Source organism: Beta vulgaris, chromosome 8 (genome assembly GCF_026745355.1).
Source record: "Beta vulgaris subsp. vulgaris cultivar EL10 chromosome 8, EL10.2, whole genome shotgun sequence".
NCBI classification, from domain to species: Eukaryota; Viridiplantae; Streptophyta; class Magnoliopsida; order Caryophyllales; family Amaranthaceae; genus Beta; species Beta vulgaris.
In genome coordinates, this window is record NC_079209.1 from 53,487,327 (window position 1) to 53,510,029 (window position 22,703).

Below are 22,703 nucleotides of genomic sequence, written 5' to 3' on the forward strand. Positions count from 1 at the left end.
CTCGTGCGCTCGCTCGTCTCCCTCGACTTCACTCACTCGCACAATCCGCACAACACTCGCACCAGGCCTTCGCACCAACCGCTCGCTCGCACAGCCTTCGATCCAACCCTCGACTCGCTCGTCTCACACACCACCCTCGCACACACTTTCGCACTGTCCTCACAAAATCGCTCGCACTGCCCGACACTCGCTCGCACACACTGCCGCGCCACTCGTCGCACAACGCGACGAGGATCCGAGAAGGCACGGCGGGGGAGATGAGAAAAGAGGAGGACAGCGAGCGAGAAGAGGAGGGCAGCAAGAGAAAAGAGGAGAGCAGCGAGAGAGGAGAGCAGAGAGGGAGGAGAGAGAAGAAAAGGGGAGATGACGGCTGAGGGAGGAGAGGAAGGAATTTAGGGTTTCTGAAATTTTTCTCCTCTTCTTTTCCTTTTTATAACCTTCTAAAAGTGGTAACTCTAGATTGAGTGAACTCGGTTTAACTTTTATAAATCCGAAATTAACACAACCGACTCGTATTAATATTATTATATTCTTATTATTCTGTAAATAATATTAAAATACCTTTTTATTATTTTCTTGGTATTTCTTAATTATTACGAATTAATTCCAAAAATACGGAGTATTACAAGTTTCCCCACCTTTTCTGACTTGAATTTCATCATGCGTGATCCAATCAGAGGATACCCAGTTCCTTATCTGGGTCTCTGTAAACTCGCGGACATCTTTAACTTTTCCTAATACTGAGTTATATAGAATATAGTCTTCCTGTGTGGTATCATTATCCTCGGATTCAATTTGGATACCCTTCCTTCTAAGGTGATGTATTCCCAACCCTGCATTAGGGATGAGGTTAGGGGCTACGTTTTGATTGGTACTCATTTGTGTGATTTGGTTAGTAGTTGTTGTTTAAGAGAAGATGCTGTGGTTTTTTTTTTTTTTTTTTAGGAGGTTTGGGAAGTTGAAAGGTTGAGATGAACTTCAGCTCTCTCTGTTAGGATTCTAGAGAGAGATGGTCTCTTTTTAGAAAGAGAAAGTTTTTTTGCACTCTTTTGAAAACTCGTGATAAGATGAATTTCATTAGGTTATCCTCGCAAAGGGTCCACTCATCCAAAGGTCCAACAAGCTCCAAATCCCCTTCCCCCCAACAATATTGAAATTTTGCTTCCACCAAGATTTGAACATTGGTCTCTCATGTAGGAGATAGGAAACTATATCATTGAACCCCAAGGGTTTTTGGTTCCTGCATACCTGCATTAGTTGTAACAAATACTCCGTATTCAATATACTCAAAGTATATTTCCCCTATTTCTTTTCAAATGCAACAATTGTACTTTTTCACTATTTACACTTATCACTTTGACTAAGATTTGTAATTTGTACATGATGAAAAACATAGTCAAGTAGGATCTTCTTAGATTTGTCGTGTGATATACTTTCATATTATATAATTTTTATAATATTTACTTATATGTAATTATAGATTTTTTTATTAGGAAAGATAATTGGTATGGAAACCAACTCATGCTATGCTACTAACGTGCATGACACACCCGCTAAACAGCCTAGTAGTAACTACCCCAGTATATGGTTTGGACGAGGATTCGAATCCTGGACAATGTCCTGAAATTCGGATGGTACTCCACTGAGCTACCACATCTCCCTTATGTAATTATGGATATTTATGGTTAAAGTAATGTCTCAGAGTTTTTTCCTTGGATAATGCAAAAGTGGGTTTTAATTCCCAAAATATGCCCAAAAAAATAAAAATTTCCTGCGTACCGTCCACGTAGGACGGCACGCGAGAATTTTTTTTTCCAACTTAAGTAAAACCGCTACTTGAAGTAGCGGTTTACAAGTGCCGAGAATTTTTTTTTTCAACTTAAGTAAAACCGCTACTTGAAGTAGCGGTTTATTAAAAAAAAATGTTTTTTTTTGTTTGTTGTTGTTGTGTAAACCGCTACTTCAAGTAGCGGTTCATTAATCAAGTTGTGCTTGCAACATTTTGCCAGGTAAACCGCTATTCAGAGTAGCGGTTTATATTTATAAAACTGAATATAAACCGCTACTTGAAATAGCGGTTTATCTTTATTTTTTCGTGGGATAAAACAAAAAAAACAATTTCTCGCGTGCCATCCTACGTGAACAGTACGCAGGGAATTTTTATTTTTTTGGACATATTTTGGAAATTAAAACCTACTTTTACATTATCCAAAAAAAAATTCTAATGTCTCAGCTTCATAGGGAGTAGGGACTCTTCCAGCTTTTAACCATTCTCACACTCTCAATGAGACTAAAACCGACATACATAGTCGTATAAGTTTGGCAACATAAATTTTCTTTTTCCCCTCTTTCTCATCTCAATTTCTGAATTCGCTTGAATTCTATCAATCTCATCTTCAGCTATACATACATCTTCATCTTATCTAGAGAAGAAATTCACGCATGGATTCCGCAAAATCTCAAACATTACAAATCTTCATCCGATCACTCAACCCTAAATTCCCAAATCGTACCCTAACCCTAAATCCAACCCAAACATGGGGCGATCTTACGAAATCCCTAGTATCATCATCTTCTTCTTCAATTTCTCCCCTCTTTTTCTTGTCATTCAACGGAAAAACCCTAGACGAATCCTCCACCATCGCAAGTTCCAAAATCGCCGAATTCTCAACCATAAACCTCCACTTTAAGCTCCTCGGCGGCGGCGGCGATGGCGGCGCAACTGGTGCGGAATCAAGAGATTGCTACTTAACCATGTACGCCGAAAAGAAACCAGATAAAGCAGATCCTAACGAGAAGCGGCTCTCGAAGTGGACAACTTGCGCGCTTTCTAATGAACCATTGAATCCACCTTGTGTGATTGATCACCTCGGCAATGTGTTTAACAAGGAGGCAGTTGTTAAGGCGCTTCTCGCCAAGAGTTTGCCGAAACCTTTTTCGTTTTATATAAAGGGGTTGAAGGATTTGATCCCTGTTCAATTGTATTGTGTTGATGGATGTTTTCAGTGTCCGATTTCGGGGTTCGAGTTTAATGGTAATTATAACTTCTTTGCTCTGCGGAAATGTGGTCATGTTTTTAGTGCTAAAGCGCTTAAAGAGGTTAAGTCTTCAGCTTGTCTTGTTTGTCATCAAGAATATGATCAAGTGGATAAGATTGTCATTAATGGGAGTGATGATGAGGTTGCTGTATTGAGAGATAGGATGCTGCAGCTGAAGGCTGCTAGTAAACAGGTTAAGAAGCCGAAATCGAAACAGCTCAACTCCGCTGTTGATGTTGGTGTTGGTGTTGGTGTTGGTGTTGATGTTGGTGTTCCCTTGGATTCGGATTCTGCTGCAGGTGCTCAGTTGAGTGGCAAGAAGCACGCGATTGAGGATGCTAATAAACTCAAGGAGAAGCTTCCTGTTTCTGTTGCGGCTACTACCAAAGATAAGGATAAGGATGGTTCAGCTAAGAGGTTTAAAGCTGTTGATAATGCACCTGCGAATGCGAATAAGAAAGTTTATGCTTCTCTTTTTACTTCTTCTAAGAAGAAATCTGATTTCAGAGAGACCTATAGTTGCAGATCATTGCCTTTAGGTCGAAATTGATTCGTTGCAATATATTCATGAGATGCTAGATTGTATGATTGGGATTTTATCTTTGTCTCTAAGCCATCTCTTACCTTGTTAAGGTATGAATTTGTACAACTCATTCTCTTTCTAGTACTACTTATTTAGTTGGATCATATTTAAATAGTTGATCACACTGTTAAAGCATCCAATTATAGATGTGCTTAATTCAATCGTCCCATGTTTATCTTATTTGGTTGTGATTTGTGAATGCGTGTTATTGAGGCCTTTGGTAAACTGGATTGTTTAGGGGAGAAATTATGAAATGTTTTAGATGCTTAGAAATGTGATTAGGTAGATAAATTGAGTATTTTTTTCTCAATGGAAACGTATCAGATGCTGAGAGGGTTGATCATTGTTATATGGAAGTGGGAAATTAGGTCCAATTGAGAAAATTGATCTGTGAAACAATGAAAGGTGTGTAATCAGTAATGTACTAATATGCAGAGGGTCTGCACACTACGCTGGTTCTTCACATAGCGCGCAACATTGGCACAATAGGACTGTAGGAGTGACAGCTGCCTCCGCTGGCTGGTTGTGCCTAAATCCTTGCGTTGCCTTACGTACCTTATCGGGGCGTATTACAGAAAGATGCAGCAGCTATTGGCTTCATGATGGCTCCTAATTCATTAATGAACTCGGTCTTCGTGTTTTGTATGTCTAAGCTTAAGAGGCTCCATCCCATGGCAAGGAAAAGTATGTCTAGGGTGAAGAATGTCTTCCTTGTGTATTAAAGTATGGATCAGAATTTTTTAAGAAATTCCTCGCCCAATTTCAAGTTTAGTCCTTCTGGTGACTTTATAGTTAAATCATTGGGCAATATAATGGGGAGACATGGAAATTTGATTGTGATTGGAACATAAGTTGTTTCTTTTGTTTTTTTGCCATTTATGAGGTCCTGAATTTTAGTTATTTTGTATTTAGAATTGATTTTACATGTTTGTACTAAAAGTACATGTGAATTATGACGAAAATACAAGGTTTTCTCTTCTATGATACTGATAACAAAAGGCACACTGTAAGGGCTTCACAGTCGTGCTTGAGGATGTTGCCTAGTGTAACTAAAACATAGTGATCTACTGATCTCAAAGGAGGCGTACAGGTGAGGTCACTGGTAATATCACATATTCACACTGTTGAACTCCAAGAAGAAAAGTTATATCTTCACCAGAATTTCTTTCTTTGTGCAACCCGATTACTCACAGCTTCTTGGGTGCTTCGCATTTGTGGATGAATCCATCGTAAGAACTACTTTAGCAGCATGACTAAAACTTCCTTGCCAGCCGTATGCCGCTGTCTAGTCTAAGCTGAACCTCTTCTCGGACAACAGTTGCTGGGATAAAGGTATTCAGTGATTTGGCAAGGTTGAGAAAACAAAAAATGTTATCAAATAGCGTATATTCTAAGTACAGGTATACTGTTGTCACTCAAACCTGTAAGTATAGCAATGTCATCGAGTTGCAAAGTAAGGTGAAATATAACCACGATCAAACTGCATCCCTTCAACAATATAAATTAAATTTGCTTATGAAGTTGTTTGTTATTTTTTTTTTTTTTTTGATAATTGAAGTTGTTTGTTATTAATGCTGTTATTTAAATCAAATGTCACCTACAAAGATCTTTAACAAACCTTAGTTTCTTCTGTGATCAGACATTGAGACCTTGTACAAGGACAACAAATGTAGTTGTTTCATCTCCAGCCAAATCATAGGCTTTACGGCGGGTTGTCTCACTAACTTCAGCCCAGTAAATTTCTTTCGTCCTCAAACTCAACCTTCAAATTATCAAGAAAAAATATAACTATAGTAAGCACATTAATCAACAATAACCATAACTCTAACATGGCAAGTTCTAGTAATTGAAGAGGAAAAAGAACATCTTATACCTCCTTTGCAAGGTGAGACCATCATTAACAATCTTTGGGGAACCATATTTGCTCTCTAGAAGACAATTCCAGCAAAGTTAGTAAATTGGAGAAACACATGAACATAATTTACTTATTGTTCAAGTGTTCGACTCACTTGCAACCTCTTAATAGCGGATCCATCTTTGTAAAAAAATACAACTCTTTGGCTAGCATTGACCTTTGTTGAACTGCCCCAAATAAAATGAGATCATCTGTTCAAAGCGTTATAAGAAGTCATAGATGCTAATGAGGATAGGTTTTCAGCTCAAGTTAGTGGTAACTATCCATTATTACATGATTACCAGGGGTAGCCACATGCTAGTAAATGTCGATTTCATTTTGTTTATAAAAACAAGTGACTGCGTCGAAGAAAGGAATCCACAAAGCATCAAAGTAACCAAATCTATAAATATCGTCAAAAAAAAAACCAAATCTATAAAGCTCGTGAATAAGAACAAATATCGTAAAAATCATGATGATGTAACAGTATGCTTCACTTCGAATTTTCAATATAATACGCCACACTTAATTTTAACAATAAACCTTATCAACTTCAATCGTCAATTCTGTCATTGAATCTTAAAAAAACGTTTATAAATCATATAACACTTCGGCCTAGTCAATTGTTAGTTCAAGTGGTTTTCTAAGTTCACATTTGTAACGCAATTTAATTCAATTAGTGTTTTTGATGGAGTGAGAAAGAATCATTAAGGTTTCTTGAGAAATTGGGCTTCTTATTTTGAGCTTGTATTCTATTCTTGTACCATCTTCTTATTCTCAAATAAAATGGTTATCCACACGTGACATAGAATTGACCACTTAAATAGAAAATTAAAGTGTTACAAAATCAAAATTTGACCATAAAAACTCACATATATGTATATATAAAAGAGCATTATTATATAAGGTATTGTTAATTTGTTACGGCCAATTGTCTCGTAAAACGAGGTCTGTTGTTTGCTCAAAAGTAGAATATGGAGAAACTCATCATTTTCTCAAATTTTCAAAATGTAGTTCAAAGATTACAACCACCCCAACTACGTTATGGCCAATATTTTTAACAAACCTCTGATATAAGGAACTACACCAACTACTTAATAACCTGAAAATCGTATTCACGATAAGTGAACACAATATACTCTCATATGCTCTAACAAAAATGCTACATTAAGACTTAAAAACATTCGAAAGAACTAAAATTTCCTGTCACCCTTAATTATTAGTATATGGACATTTACTTAGCAAATTGTAAGGAACTATTTAATGCTTTAGATCAGATTATGTCTGTTTTTTCACTTTAATTCACCTTCCTATTCACTAAACACCAACTAAAGTCAAAATGTGTGTAAAATAAATAATCTAACTTAACAAAAAGGATCGTTTTGTACATTGTTGAGACATGCAAGTTTGTCGACCAAGTGAGATTTTTTGTAAATAAAATATCGATGATATATAATCATAGAGGTCAAATATATGGTTGTTATTTTTTTAAAATCATAAAATAAAGCACCACTAAATATTCAATTTTTAGGACAAAATCTTATTAACATTTTCAGTTGGTCTTGTAAGAAACCGCCTAATTTTAACTTAAAAGTAGACACGACCCAAGCCAATATTAAGAGGAGAACATGCCACCTTTTCTTAATATAGGGACTAGTTTAATCTATTCAGGAACCAGGTTAATCTATTTGGTGACTAGTTTAATCTATTCAGTAATGACATTCTTTAATCAATTCAATAACTAGTTTAATCCTTTTAGTGACTAGTTTAATCCGTTCACTAAAACTACAGGGTTACTTTTTTGAAATTATTTGTGGTAGTTCAATAATCAAGACAAAAAGGAAAGAGAAGAAAAGGGAGAACTAGGATAATGGTTTTTTTTTTTTCAAAATGGACCACCAAGAAGCTTACTTCATTGAATCATCATGAGCCAAAGAAACAATAGCCTTCGGAAAAACACACCTCCACACGCGTTGGCCACTTTCCACAGGATGAAAATGAGCTAACTTGTGAGCTACCCAATTCCCCGAACGTTTAACAAAGACCATAAAACTGAAAAAAAAACCGGAACCAAACTAAAAATATCCTCTAATACAAGGTGGAAGTTACTAGACCCCGATTGTTTACTCTTCAAGGCTTGAACAACATCCAAACAGTCCAATTCCATCACCACATGTGAATAGTCCAACAATTTCGGCAGCTTCAAACCTTCGAAAACGACCTTGGCTTCAGCAATGCGCATCTCCCAGCGCTCCCAGCTCACCTGCATCAGTGTTAACCTTTAGCCATCACCCGCCCGGAGCTTTCCAGATCGTCGGACAAGCCTCGCCCGCCTTCACACGCTTCCCCTTGCGACCCTTGAAAACTTCTTGAACCTGCTGGCAGGTATGCAATGCGTACGCAACAATCGACGCAGGATCAATGGACTCCCCCTCTATCGAAGCACAACATCTTGCACCCCGGCCAAATCGCCCAGCATATAGTTAGAAAGATTTCCAGCTTCTCGTCATCCAACTTTGAAAACATATCACCCCACCAATCCTCCACACACACATAACCCCCATGAATATCAATCTCAAATGCACTTGCCTCCCACACCGCACAAGCGAGCCCACAAAGAGCGAAAGCATGCAACCTCGATTCAGAAGAGGCGCCATAAATATTGCAACTTGGAGGGAAGCTAGCCATACGCTTACTAATACCCAAGCAAGACGAGAGTGCTTCAAGGCTTGCTCTCCATGCAAACATCTTCACTCGAGGCAAAGTATTTGTCTTCCAAATATACTTCCATAAATCAATAGAATGAGACGAAGTAACTTCTGTTGCACTCCAGACATCACCAACTAGAGCTTTATAAGCTGATCGAACAGTATACTCCCCATTCTTCTCTAAATCCCAACACAACAAGTCACTCGGCAAGCGATGACTAGTAGGGATAATGTTGAGAACTAGGATAACGTTGGTTAGAGTAAAATAGAATGGACTTGTTAGAAAAATTCAGTCTTAAATTCGTCTAATTTTATTATTATGATAATTTGTGTTAACATTTTGGCTACAAGAATGCCAATACATGATGTTATCAAAAAAAAAAAAAAAATGCCATTACATGACAAAATTATCAATTCTCATATATGAACAAATATTTTCCATGAATAACCTTTGAATGTGAAATACTGAAATGGTTTTTTTGAGGCCCAATGAAGACTAATGAAGCCTAGGCTAGGGTGAAGAAGAGGTGAAGGTACAAGGACAATCACGATTTATTACGACTTTAAGCTACCATACCACTGAGCCTTCTTCTTTCTTCCTTCTTCCTCCGCCATTAAAGAAAAGCTTGAAAACACCAAGCTCCAATTTCTCTACCAGAGTTAATTAATCCTTCTACAACATATACATATACACATAGTTAATTAATCCTTCTACAACATATACATATACACATACATCTTATGATGGAAGATGACGACGAATTTGGAGATCTTTACACAGACGTATTAAGTAACTTTCCTTCATCTACACCGTCAATTCCACCGCCAATTTCATGCCTTCCGATTGATCTCAACCTTCAATCAGACGACACAGATGATATCCCCAATTCCAATTTCAATAAAGAGAAACAAGAAGAAGAACAACAACAAGAAGAAGAAGAAGAAGAAGAGAAGGTTAGTTTCGTAAATAAACAAGGAGATTCCAGAAACCCTAATCAAGAGAATTCCAACAATCATATTACAACAACAGGGAATGAAATTAGGGTTTTGGACTCCGCCGATTTTAATTTGGAAGGTGTTAAGAAGAGGGATAAAGATGATACGATTCGATATGATGAGGTTCATGAGCTTAATTTTGGTTTAGAAGAAGATTTAGGTTCGGAGCCTGTTATACCTGGGCTTAATAATACTAATAATACTCTTCTTCCTGCTTCGGTGGCGGCACCGGTATCGGTACCGATACCGGCACCTGTTGTTGTTGGTGGTGGTGAGGAGTGGGATGATAGTGAGAGTGATAGTGAGGATGATTTGCAGATTGTGTTGAATGATACTCATCATCATCATGGTACTATGGGTATGGACCCTAATGGGATGATGATTCATGGAAGTGATGATGATGATGATGAAGATGGTGAACCACTTGTTATTGTTGCTGATGATCATACTGCTGCTGTTGCTGCTGCTGCTGCTGCTGGAGGTGTGCAACCTGTGGAGGATCAAGAGTGGGGAGACGAAGCTGGACAATCTGCTGAAGGTAAAGATAATGCTGATGCTGCTAAAGCGAATGCCGGACTCGCTACTGCTCCTAAAAGTGGTTATGCTCCTTATGGGTATCACCCCTTTCATTCTCAGTTTAAGGTTAGTTTATATGGGGTTTTTGTAAACTTCACACCCTTTGTCATACCCAGCTTTAAATTGTACTTCTATATCATTGTATAGTTTTATGCTTTAATGAGATTTAGATCATATGAGACAAGATGGATGCTTCTTGTATCATTCTGGATTTTTTCTATGTAAAGTTGAGGATTCTTTCAATGTGCTATGGTTATGTGCTTGATGGTTTCTTTTATGTATAAACACCTAGGTTTTTGTCTCTCTGCTTATCATTCACTCTATTGTTCCATTTAATCTTTGATTTGAATTGTTCAACTTTATCCTAATGCGATAACTTAACCAGCTTACCAAAAATTAATACCTTTATTTAAAGTCAGCAATCCCTTTGCGCAAAGATGAAGTGAGTGTTGAAGCTACCTGTCATGGTTGTAAGACTTCTTTTCTTCAGTTCTGTAATAAGACCCTTGTAGGTGATCATGACTCATGAAGGCCTTGCAAGAGCTTTTTGGACCGTTTCTGGGGTATTACCAATGAATGAATCCCTAGAAGACCCCTGAGTAATGCTTATCGTCTTCTTTCGTTGTGTAGTTTCCATTCTTTGCAAGAGTGCTTAAACTGGCCATGAACTACAATATGACTCCACCGTGTGCTGGATATGCTCCTGTTCGTCTTATCATTTGCTGAACTTGATCTTCCTTGCTACATATTCTGGTAGATCTTTTCCTGAAAAATTTGTTGTTTTCGTAAGAAAAACATGGCGTATGTTGAAAGCAATATTTCCATCCTTTACTCTGGAAGTCCTGAAAGATCTTTGACTACGAAACCTCCAGTATTGTGCATAAGGTTATGAGGCTGCTGCGCTAACTGAATGCTTTGAGGAAATGAGTACAGTTGATGCATATAAGTGCCATTATTGCTCAAAAAACATCATGTGAGCATAGCATGCATTTGAGGCCTGAGGGACAACGCTGACACGCTCTTGTTCATAACACCTTGGGGGTGCTAGTTCTTTTTTGGGCCTGAGAGTAAACAAAGAGCTTACATTGGGGGAAACTTAGCTTTTTAGCTGTAGGTGGTCAAAAGATGAACAATTATCCTTTTTTCTGTTTAGACTTCATATTTATGTATCTGAACTTGACAGGATGATGAATCTATCATCTGATAAAAAAGAGTGCTTGGTGTCATGGTATTAAATCTTGACCACATTACCACATTGTATAGGTTTTTGAGCTTACCACGACCGAGATATGAGGCCGCAACAACTGTACACCATCAGCACTGCCCGAGAAAGTGGGTTTGTGACTCTGACCATTATCGTAACCACATCCGAGATATGAGACCATAGTTAGCGTACTTGTTCGAGTCTTTGATGAGTTGTCTCTTTAGTTGTGACTTGTTTCCTTTTGTCTTTCTCCCCTATTTTTCTTGCGTATATTTGTAATGAGATTATATCAGGATGATCTAGTTGCTAGTTATGTTTATAAGGCTAGATCTTTCAGTCATAGCTGTGTGTTTTCTCTAGTTTTATTTGCCACAAGTTTTGTATCATATATCCTTGAATTGTTCGGGTTGTTCAAAATTCTGCTGTTATTATCTCCCTTTTCTGTTAAAAAAAAGGTCAAAAGTGTATTGTTCTGTAGCTATGAAATTCTCATTTTCGTTGTCAATTCTTCATGTGCGATACTGAATACAATTTGGCCTTTTTTGCAGTATGTAAGACCTGGTGCAGTACCTCTGCCTGGAGGACCTCCTGTTGGTTCAGGTGGAGCCCCTGGTCAAGTTCGTCCCCCAGCCAACATGAGCCCTATGGTTGGTCGTGGAAGGGGTGATTGGAGGCCACCTGGCATGAAAGGTCCTGCAATGCAGAAGGGTTTTCATCCGGGATTTTGGGGTAGCAATCAGCCTGGACGTGGTCTGGAATTCACTCTTCCGTCTCACAAGTGAGTTTATGTAATTGTGTTGGTTCTTCTCTATTCTCCTTTATGCTTGATGATATCTAAATCCGGACTTTGGAGACCCAAGCTTTGTGCAATCTATTCCTTGACAAAACTCCATGAAACCGTGCTGATAGAATATCTGAAGTTTTAGCAGCCGAAGGATCAGGATATTTTTCTCTGTTGTAATGCCAGATAATTTATTAAATCTAATAGACATTAGCTTCTAGTCCCACACTCTCATATTGAACTCTTATCCCTTTGTGCTTAGTGTCCTTTTTGAGGTTGAGGGCTTGTTTTCCTCGTTAGCCCTAATGCGTGACACCCATCTTTTTGGTGTATTTTACAATTATTTTTCTTTGAGAATGTCCATGCTGAACATCAATTTCTATTGTTCATATTGGCTGATATCACCCTTGTACTGTATTATGCGTCGATGTTCATAGAATTCTTAGCTGATAATATCAATTAACAGAGACTTTTTGAGTATTGCTCTATCTCTTGCTATGCTACTTGCTAATGTTTTGATGTTTCTACAGGACTATTTTTGATGTTGACATTGATAGCTTTGAGGAAAAACCATGGAAATATCCTGGTGTAGATGTATCAGATTTTTTCAATTTTGGCTTGAATGAGGAGAGTTGGAAGGACTATTGCAAGCAGTTGGTGCGTGGGTTTTGCTTATTGCTCTAACTCTTTTCTTCTTTCGATTTCAGTCTTTTTCTTGTGGATTTTTCTGGAGGATTTGACTCGGTATTTAAAATATAACCTAAAAGTTCAGCTGTATCTGTGAAGCATGAGACAAATTTAGCTTTTTATCCAATGTCATGTAGACTAAGTGGTTAAAGGAGGGATGGCTTTTAATGGGGTATGGTTTCTCCAGGAACAACTGCGCTTAGAGTCTACAATGCAGAGCAAAATTCGCGTTTATGAGAGTGGCCGTGCGGAACAGGTACTCTTCACTTGATCCTAGATATTACTTGCCGTTGAAGTATGTAGAAAGCTTATATCCTCTTTTTTGTTGTGATCAGGAGTATGATCCTGATATGCCCCCAGAACTCGCAGCAGCTGCTGGTATGCATGACTCAGCGGAAAATGTGGATGCCACAAGAGCTGATGGTGGACTAGGTGACTTGGCTAAAGCATCTGCTCGTGTGCGGCCGCCATTGGTATGTTCTGCTAGTTTTTTGTTTCACTTCCATGTGCCATATAGCTGTGCTCAGTGGTTATCTCCTTTTTTTCTCTCAGCCAACCGGCAGAGCCATACAAGTAGAAACTGGTTGTGGAGAGCGCTTACCCTCTGTTGATACTCGGCCACCACGTGTCCGTGATTCAGATGCAGTCATTGAGGTAAGTAGTCCTATTGGGCTTCCGTTGACACTCTTATCTTTATTTCAAGATGTGCTACTTGAAATTAGCACTGTGTGGTCAGTATCCGTTAATGGTGTGTGGGCAAACAGATTGTATTGCAGGATTTTGTTGATGCTGAATCTACTGGTAATGATGCTGAATCTGCTGGTAATGATGCTGAATCTGCTGGAAATGATGCTGAATCTGCTGGAAATGATGCTGAATCTGCTGGAAATGATGCTGGAGAGCACCCAGATAATGATTCTGCAAGAGAGGAAGACCAGGTAGATGTGGTTGATGAGGATGGTCCTCAGAGTAGGGATGTGTGTTTTGACAGTCGTCCACAGGGATATGATGTTACAAAGGAGGATGGTTCACGGAAAAGGTCGCCAGTCAAGAATTCTCATGCTGAGATAGACGATGATGAAGGGGACAGATCTTCACCTCAAAGAGCACTAAGTGATCACCATCTTGGCTCAAGAGATCACGCTTCTTCCGACAATGCTGGTTCACCATATGAGGAGAGGTATTAATCAGATTATCATCTATCATCACAGCATATCTAATCTCTCTTCTCTCCTCTTTTTCTCTATCAACAGCTCTTGCTGTTACGTAGGTGTTCAATCATCCTTGTCTAAGAGCAACTTTCACATCCTTGTATATGTGATTGATGCAACTTAATTTATGCAATGCTCTTCCTTTCCATGCTATTTCCTAGCTGTTGGCGGAGGTTAAGACCCTTGCTTTAACTTGCATTGCATGACCATTTGGAAGAATATTGATTTAGTCTATAGTAACCCAAAAACGTGAAGTTGTCCAATTTTCTCTTTCAGCTTTTTGAAAAGGGACATTTTTTAGACTCATTGTCTATGTTGTGCTGTTGTTGCTGTATGACTTGCTATTATCTGGCTCAGATTTAGTTTCCTTTGTAATAATCTTAATTGAGGCCTTTTGATAATATTGTTCTTCTTCAAGTCACTTTCAAAGTTGTAATGACTTTATCTAAGCCTTCATTTATCCTGATTTCCTGACTTATGCAAGATGAAATGCCAGGGGGGATGTAAGCAATTTGCTGTAATACTGTTAGAGAGATGTAATGTGCAGAAGTTTGCTAGAATGAGAGGGACAGCTCAGAACGTAGTATATAGGAGATGGCAGATAGAGAAGTTATTCAGTATTCAGACGTTTGTTTAGGGTTGCTAGCATATGCTGAGCAACAATCTATCAAAAATCTCTCTCTCTAATTTCTTTATCATTTTCCTCTTGAAGTGAGACTAGGAGGGTATGGGTGTTGGCATGTTGCAAAGTTTTGGAGACCCCTTGTAAGCCTGTTGTGCTGATTCTATTAATCCTCGATCAATTACTTTTTGGTTATAACCTACCCTTAGGGGGACATAGAATCCTTGCTGCCTCTCAAAAGAGAGATCTCCTGAACCAGTAGACAACAGGGAGATTCCTGTCTTAAACCTGATCTTGTGTAATTTAGTATTGTGCAAATCCTTTGCTTGTGTAATTGTCTTCCCGCATAGGATAAGGAGGATATTTTTTTTGAATGAAGTGAGAGCTGATAGATTGAAATCCACTGAAAGTTATACAAGAGCGCACATTGAGCAGCTTCTTATAACCAAGTACTGTGAAGCAGGCTGCTCTCAACAGAAAGGGATACTTTATGTTCTATTCGAAGTTTAAATCTTAAGTACCGGTGTTGAGAGTTGTCACTTTGACAAGGGTCCTTGTCCAGCACTTTGATTTTTTCTGTGACAGCAGTTATCTTGGTTCACACGCTTGGAGATGAAAAACATAAAATTAGAGGGGAAGGGAAGAAAAGTCCTGCAATAGTTCTTAAATAGAGCCAGAGATGACAAGTTTAATCAGAATAGCAAGCATGTAAATAAAAAATGTGTATGAAGTATGTATCTGTGATGTGAAAAGATACGAGAAAGTCCTTTCAGAACCAGGAATAATTTCATGGATTCGTTTCACTTGGACCTGTGTCCAATTCTAAGACAGGGTCGTTGTGTCTGATACTTAAGTATTCATATGCGACACTCGTATTTATGTCTGGGTAAAATAGCATTCACTTCAGTAGAATAAGTCGTTTCTTGAGATGAGCTATAGCAAAAACGTTTTGCGTTGGTTCTAGATGTATATGGTTTCTTTTTGTTTGTTCTTGAGAAAATTTCTCCACTCTATTTAACTTGTAACAAAATTACTGTGCATACAAAATTACTGTGCATTAATTCATAGTGAAAAAGAATAGTATGGGTGAAGCACTTTTGAACTATTGGTAACTAGTGGTTTTTGATTTTTTTTCTTCCTTTTAGATGGACAAAGGAAAAGACACGCCAGAGATCCCCTCACATGTCATCAGGTGAGAGTGCTTTGGACAGAAGATCTGTTGATTATCAAAGGGAAGATTCTGTTGAGAGCATGGAAGCGAAGCATAGTCCTGAGTCATCCTCTGCTACTCCCATAGAACATGCTCGAGAAGGAAGTTTGGAAAGGAAAATTGCCGAGGCTGAAGATGTTCCAGATGATATAGAGCCTGGAAAAAGTAAAGAAGACACTAATTTGGTTGCTTCTAGTAATACCTCAAAGGACAAGCATATTCATCCCAAAAAACAACAAAAACTAAGTCATCAAGTGGAGTTGCCAGCGAGTAAAGAATTTGATGAAGGGGGTGACTTTAAAATCTCCAGAAGTAGTGACAACAGTAAAGGTACTGGAAGCAGCAGAGATCATCCAAAGTGGCGCGAGGGGGTTGATGAGGAAGTTGTGCAAAATGGGCGTTCCACTTACCTCGGTGATGTCAAGAGAAATCATGGTGATAGTGGACATGATTTACGGAGAAAAGATCGTGATGGGAGAATGGAGCCCGAACGAAATTATATGGTAGCAAAGGGGAGGGAGGATCATTATTCTCATCGAGATTGGGATCCTCATGCCACCAATCATTTCCATACAAAATCAGAGAGTAGTGACCGGAGGAAAGAGAGGGATTACACTGATGTTAGTTGGCAACGGCGAGATGAAGATCCGCATGGACGTAGGATTAGGGCTGAAGATATTAGGAAGCAGGAGCGTGCTGATGAGATGGTATCCAGACGTAGGGGTAAGGTTAGGGAAGTTGATAGAAGTGACAAAGATGAATATGTCCAGCCAAGAAAAGTTTTGGATAATGGCATTTGGAGAGGTTATCATGACAAAGATGCGGGTTTACGTTACAGGGAAAAGGATGATGTTTCAAAGAGTCGATTCGAGATCTTTGATGATCATCACAGTAAGAGAAGGAAAGATGACGAGCATGCAAGAAGAGACCATGTTGAGAAAGAAGACATATTGCTTTCTCATAGAGACAGCAGCAGTACTCGTCGGAAGCGAGAAAGGGACGGGATATTAAATCTAAGGAAGCGAGAGGATCAGCCAAGGATTAGAGACAACATGGACGATCATCATTCTGTTAGGCTTAAGGATGAAGTTTGGGTGCAGAGGGAGCGGGCTGAGCAGCAAAGAGATAGAGATGAATGGTATCGTGGTAAACAATCTTATGAGGAAATTTTGTCCAGAAGAGAGAGAGAAGATGGACGAGCTCCTATTAGGAGCAGTAGAAATGTAGAAGAGAAGACATGGGTTGGCCATTCTCGTGGCGGAGAGGAGTACAAGGGACACGATAAAGATGCGGGAAGGCACGGTGACCAGCTTAAGAGGAGGGAGCGGCTTGAAGAGGATCCAAGTTTGCAGCATCGAGGAGGTGAGGATGTCTATGCACGTGGAAGTCAATTTGCTAACGAGGGGAAAAGGTCAAGGCAAGAAAGGTCCAGTACTCGAAATAGTCGTGCTGATGCTTCAGAAAATCAGAGGTTGCATGAGAGAAAACACAAAGAAAATGTCAAAAAGGCTAGAGAATCTGAAACTCACAGCACTTTAGGGCAATCCAAGAGACATCAAGGAGATAGAGGCATGCCAAATGAGATGGTACTTTCTATATCAATTTCCTAAGTCTCGGTTGCTCATTTATGACAACTGCTTTGTTTAAATTTCTGTTGCTTATTTATAACAACTGCCATGTTTAAATTAATGTTGACAGCAATTAAACTTAGATTCTTTAAGGAGAAATGGAGAATAGATTCTTGTTGTTATAGTGGATGATGATTTATGGTAATGTGATGCAATATGCAAATGAAAAACTTGGTTATTGACCACATAAACCTAATTCATTGGTCCCAATTTTTTTGCGCAAGTAGAGAGTAATATGTTCTGACCTGTCTCCGTGTTGCTTCTGCTATCAATCTTTCTTAGTGGAAGGAATTTGTATTGCAATAATGACAAAAGAACATCTAAAATCGGATCACTTTTCTAAGGCATGTACCAATACACATTCCTAATAATGTAATATTGACCCTTTACAAAGAAGTCGGCTCGTTCCATGATATCACACTATTGAGATGCAATAAAAGAAGTACAAATAATCTAAGTTACTTGTTTAGATTATTTAGCACTTGTATTATGTATTTTTTTTGTTTACACTCTCTAAAAGGCTTTAAATATAATAAAGAGAGAAAGCAATAGATAAAAAGAATCAGAATTTTTCCTTGACCTTTACTCATAAGATATATGGGTAATTATAGAATAGTTAGGTATTTGGTAAAAAATAACTAGTTAGCAATTTTATTAACTTACCATCAATGATTGAATATATGGCATAACACTTAACAAACAGAAGTGAAATATTTCTTCATCTGAATCATTATTTCAGTTTAATTCATTAATTTTTGTGCTATGCATGTTGCCATGTCATAACTGCAGCAATATAAATTAGTGGACATTGCTTCACTTTTATTAATATGCCACATCACTAGAACATGTGATGAGTTTCAATTAAATGTGCTGCTTCACACATATCAATTGAAACTATACATCACATTGGTGATGTTTTGATATAATTTACATTATGCCTATTATATAATAATATATAAGAATCAAGGTTGGCCTAGTTGGTTGGAGGCCCTCCTTCCACCCTTCTGACAAGGGTTCGATTCTCACCTCTTGCAATGTGGGATGCCCAAATTTCCCCCCACTTTGTGCAAGGGATATTCATCTTACCTTTAAAAAGATATTATAATATTTACAAATGTTAATTACATTAATATCGGAAGTAATTAATTAAGATAATTACAATTGATAGATATATAATGTCACTTTTACACAACTCCACAACATAATAAAATATTCATATGTAAAATAAATTGAGCCTTACTGTACATAAATATCCAACACTCATTTCATTTTCCACTACTTGAAGTTACTATTTAAGGTGTTTGGAACTTTGGAGGCACTTCATGTATGGGTTTGGGTAAAAGATTTGGAATCATCCAAACCCATGCCATATTTGGCTCCGTGTATCTTGCAAAATTGATGCCTGCGAGGTGGGTGGAGTGGGTTGATATCCTCCAGACCCCCGTCAAAAGAATGAAAGACACATTCTACAACAACACTTCTAACCATTGTCACCTCTCATGCAACCAGCACTGCAAAAATTGCACCCACCCAGAAAAACACCTTATATGTCACCCACAGAACCCCCATCACCTAAATGGCCACCATCCACACCTTGGATTATTGTTTTGACCCCCACTACCTGATCTGGAATTATGGTGGACACAAGTACAACTGACTACCAAAGGTGGTTTTTGTGCTGGAGTTGTGAAGGATGTGGTTGAAGAAGGAGAGGGGGGGAGAGGTAATAGGTGGCAGGAGAGTTGAGATCTCAGACCCACTAGGTAACGGAGCAGGATGACAGAGAGGAAGAAAGTGGTGGATGAGGGGTGAGGGAAGAGAAATAGTGGCTGGGAGGAGGAGGAGCACAGAGGCAGCAGATGGTAGAAGCAGGGTGGGGCGAGGAGAGAGTTTGATGGGAAGGGCTGGGATTTTAATATCTAAATGAGGTGAGGAGCAGAGAGTGAGATATTCATATGTTGCAATCAAACACTGTATGATGTATTGAGGTCTAGGTGTGGTTTATTTAAAGCTACCGTAGGTTTCTGATACCTGCGGCTGATACCGTGAAGCAAACAAAACGGCCCCTTATTGATACTGCTTCTCTAAGTCTGGTTTTTAGTTAGTCTTATTTATTAACTAACATTAGATGATATAATCGTCGTATCACTGATGAGATGACGAGACTAGTTTAGGAGGAAGATTAAATCCCTTCCCTTTTCAACCTTAGAAGATCATATGTGGTAATCAGAAATAATAAGTTTGAATCAGCAAAAGTCAAATTCATTTAGTTAAAACCAGTGAACTCTTCTTTAGTGAAATCCTTGATAATAAGCACAAGTGACTTTTAGTTAACATAATTCAGTCTTATCAGTGAAAATAATTTCAATTCAGTAAAAATCAGGTAAAGAAAACAGGGCACAAGTGTCACACACGACAATTTTAGATAACAGCTTTTGTGGTAGCACTAATGAAGAAAGTAAATGAGAACACTGCTTCAGCAGTGGCATGATGGCACCTGGCTTCTATTTTGATTTTTGACTAAAATCCTTGAAGTCACTTATTCTTGTGATGAAAGCAATGCTTCAGCATATGCGTCTGGTAATTTTCCTAGAATGTACTTGTTTGTCATTGATTTTTCTGTCATTGCTTCTATTTTGTATTCAATTTATGGTTTTCGTTGGATAGGCTGATGTAAAGCGCAGGAGTGAACAAGCTATGGGTGAGCATGATACCTCATTGCGCAATCTTACTAAAGAAGGCGGAGATGATGCTTCCTCCGATGATGAACTGCATGATTCAAAGAGAGGGAGATCCAAGCTGGAACGCTGGACGAGTCATAAGGAAAGAGATTATGATGTCTACTCAAAGTCGTCTTCTTTGAAGCATAAGGCGATCTGCAAGGATAAAAATGCTGGCTCTGCAACATCTTCTGGAATTCATGATGAATTTGCCAAGAAGGTCGAGGCTGTCGATAGTAATCAACCTTTGCCATTGGCTGCAATTAAAGAGGGTGGAGGTTCAGAGAAGGAAGGAGATGAAAGACCAATGGATGGTCGACACCTGGATACAGTTGAGAAATTGAAGAGGCGCAGTGAGCGTTTTAAGCTTCCATTGGCGAGTGAGAAGGATCCACTGGCAATTAAGAAGATGGAGAGTGAACCTTTGCCTTCCTCTCAAATTGACACTCCCGCACCCACTAATGCAGAAGTCAAACATGAGCGGCCTCCCAGGAAACGGAGGTGGATAAGTAGCTAAAAGCGTGAGTAGAGAGGAAGAGAGCACATTCATTTATTGTCCACTTGTCCCTGCTTTTGGCTTCTGGATCGACCAGTTAGCTCTATCCAGAACTGTGAAGATGGTGTATGTGTCGGCTTCAAGCTCACCCCAAGATGTCACATTACAAATTATAAGATGGTGACAATGTGCAGTCCGAGTTAATTTGGTTCTTTCTATCAGCGCTGCCTGCCACTGTATGCTTTTTTAAAAAATGTAGTGTGTAAATCCTAAATGTATAACTGAAATCTAACTAAATCTGACATTGATGGTATTGGGTGGCACAAGCATATGTGTATTGTACCTTAAATGGTGATACCATGTTATGAACTATTGATGCAACCACAGATCAATTGCCGGAAAGAACCGCCCATTGATCGAAAAAGAAAGGACTCCACACAGGTCATAGTGCAGGGTTTCATCGTGAACGGATAAGAAGCCATTAGAGCTGACAACATCACCATATTGTTACAGGAGCATTGAGTGGTGAGTGAAAGACTGAAAGTCTGAGCTTCTGCTTGTTTTTGAAGCAGACAACTTCTCTCACATGACAGTTTGTGGGATTTCTTTTCTGTACTTTATTGTATTTCTAATCTAGCTGTTCTCGTACACAGTAACATTCTAGTCTGAAACCTTATTTTGATATTTGCTTCGTTATAGTACTATAGTATACATTTGGAAATTTCTTATACAGCAACTTAAGGATACGAGTTGCCTGAAAATGATACCCAAAATTTTTTGTAACTTGTAAGGGTATATTCTTCTGTAGTCATGTAGGTTTTTAGTGTAATTTATTTTTTTGTGGACAAGCGTGCCCAAAATCTAATTTAATCTATTATTTATTTACAGAATTTAAATTAATATTTATTGATGGCAATGAAGGTAGCTCAAATATTACTTTAGATAAGATGCATGTCATATACTTCCACAACCTACTTTAAAGAAGATATATCGATTTACCTCACACCAGTATGTATATATATAATCTGAAGTTTTTAGGAGCATTACATGGGGTAATGAAATTTTAACTAAATCATTCTTGAAAATCCTAGTAAATCCGCTTCTCTTTTTCTCCTTATAAACCCTAGTCTTTCTTTAACGATTTTGGAATTGCCATCATCCTTTTCTATAGTGGTAAGTTCTGACTTCTACTTCTTATGCTTTTATTTTTCTAGTTTTTTTTTATTAATAAAAGTTCTTTTCTCTCTCCATTGGAGTGTTTTCTACTCAATTATTGAATTCTTTGTCTCCCCTAGTGAGAGTTTAGAGTTTGGAGTTTGATTTGTTAGTCTCCCTTTGTGAGAGTTTAAAGTTTGGTGGTATGGTTTGTTGCAAAGATGCAGTTTATTGATGGTTTGTTGCAAAGATACAATTTATTGAATTTATTGATGGTTTGTTGTACAAATTTACAGTCAAGATTGGATTTTTGTATGCCATCTAATGGTCCAATACAAAAATAACTTCTCAAAATTATGTAAGAATGATATACTCTCTCAAAAAAGGTTGCATAATTCAGCAAAGAAATTAAGACTACGCTATATTGTCATATTCGGTCCATTACTATCATAGTTAAATTATAGTGGAATTCTATTTGGTCAAGCTCTAATAGCTATATTGTCTTACAATCGTTTTTACTTTAATATAAATTGTAATTCAAAAAAATCAACCACCAAAGAATTAGCAATCTAAAAGATCAATATAATCAACGCTTCTGAAGAGTTAAGACCTTATTTGCATGGAGTTGAAAAAGCGCAACATTGCCAAGACTCATAAAAGCGCAACATTGCCAAGACTCATATTTCACTTTTTTTTTGTCGTCTACAAAACCTTTGTGTTCAAGGTGTCAAGGAAAAGATGAGAATTAAATGCACGCCATCAGAGATTGCACGCTGATTCACGCTTAATATGGGATGTTTCCTAATCTTTGCTTTCAAGTCTGGAAACTCCAAGACATGGATACAAGTCATTAGTTCTCTAAATTCCAATGCTCCATTATTACTATTATCATCTCAGGGGAGAAATTTTGTCTACCCATCGGGTAATCTACCCATCAGAGATAGAATAACCAGTACAATCCAACTCAACAGAATTAATAATTTTTTAATTGTCTATTTCGAATGGACAGTCTATCCAATGAGTAGATGTAGCAATCTCCGTCATTTGAGTAAAGAGCACTAATAATTGTCAAAATGACACCTTCGGGTTTCAAAGCATTTCTTTTTGTGACGAACTGATAATGATATTAGTTGAACACGTTCTATTAATATTTCTTTTTCGTTAATGTAACATGTTATGTGTGGAACTCCAATT

General features: G+C 38.2%; 2 protein-coding genes across 2 annotated transcripts; both read left to right on the plus strand.

Annotated features, from left to right (window-relative positions):
- Positions 1-2,275: 2,275 nt before the first annotated feature.
- Positions 2,276-4,602, plus strand: LOC104901806 (uncharacterized). Its single transcript, XM_048634812.2, has 2 exons — positions 2,276-3,671; positions 4,057-4,602. Exon 1 carries the CDS (start codon positions 2,443-2,445, stop codon positions 3,586-3,588), a length of 1,146 nt encoding a protein of 381 aa, XP_048490769.1. The 5' UTR covers positions 2,276-2,442; the 3' UTR covers positions 3,589-3,671; positions 4,057-4,602.
- A 4,079-nt stretch (positions 4,603-8,681) lies between these two features.
- LOC104901807 (FIP1[V]-like protein) lies at positions 8,682-21,244 on the plus strand. Its single transcript, XM_057391192.1, has 9 exons — positions 8,682-9,861; positions 11,548-11,777; positions 12,311-12,437; positions 12,655-12,723; positions 12,803-12,940; positions 13,020-13,121; positions 13,232-13,647; positions 15,446-17,096; positions 19,806-21,244. The coding sequence occupies exons 1-9, from the start codon at positions 8,965-8,967 to the stop codon at positions 20,373-20,375; spliced, it is 4,200 nt and encodes a 1,399-aa protein (XP_057247175.1). The 5' UTR covers positions 8,682-8,964; the 3' UTR covers positions 20,376-21,244.
- The last annotated feature ends 1,459 nt before the right edge of the window (positions 21,245-22,703 follow it).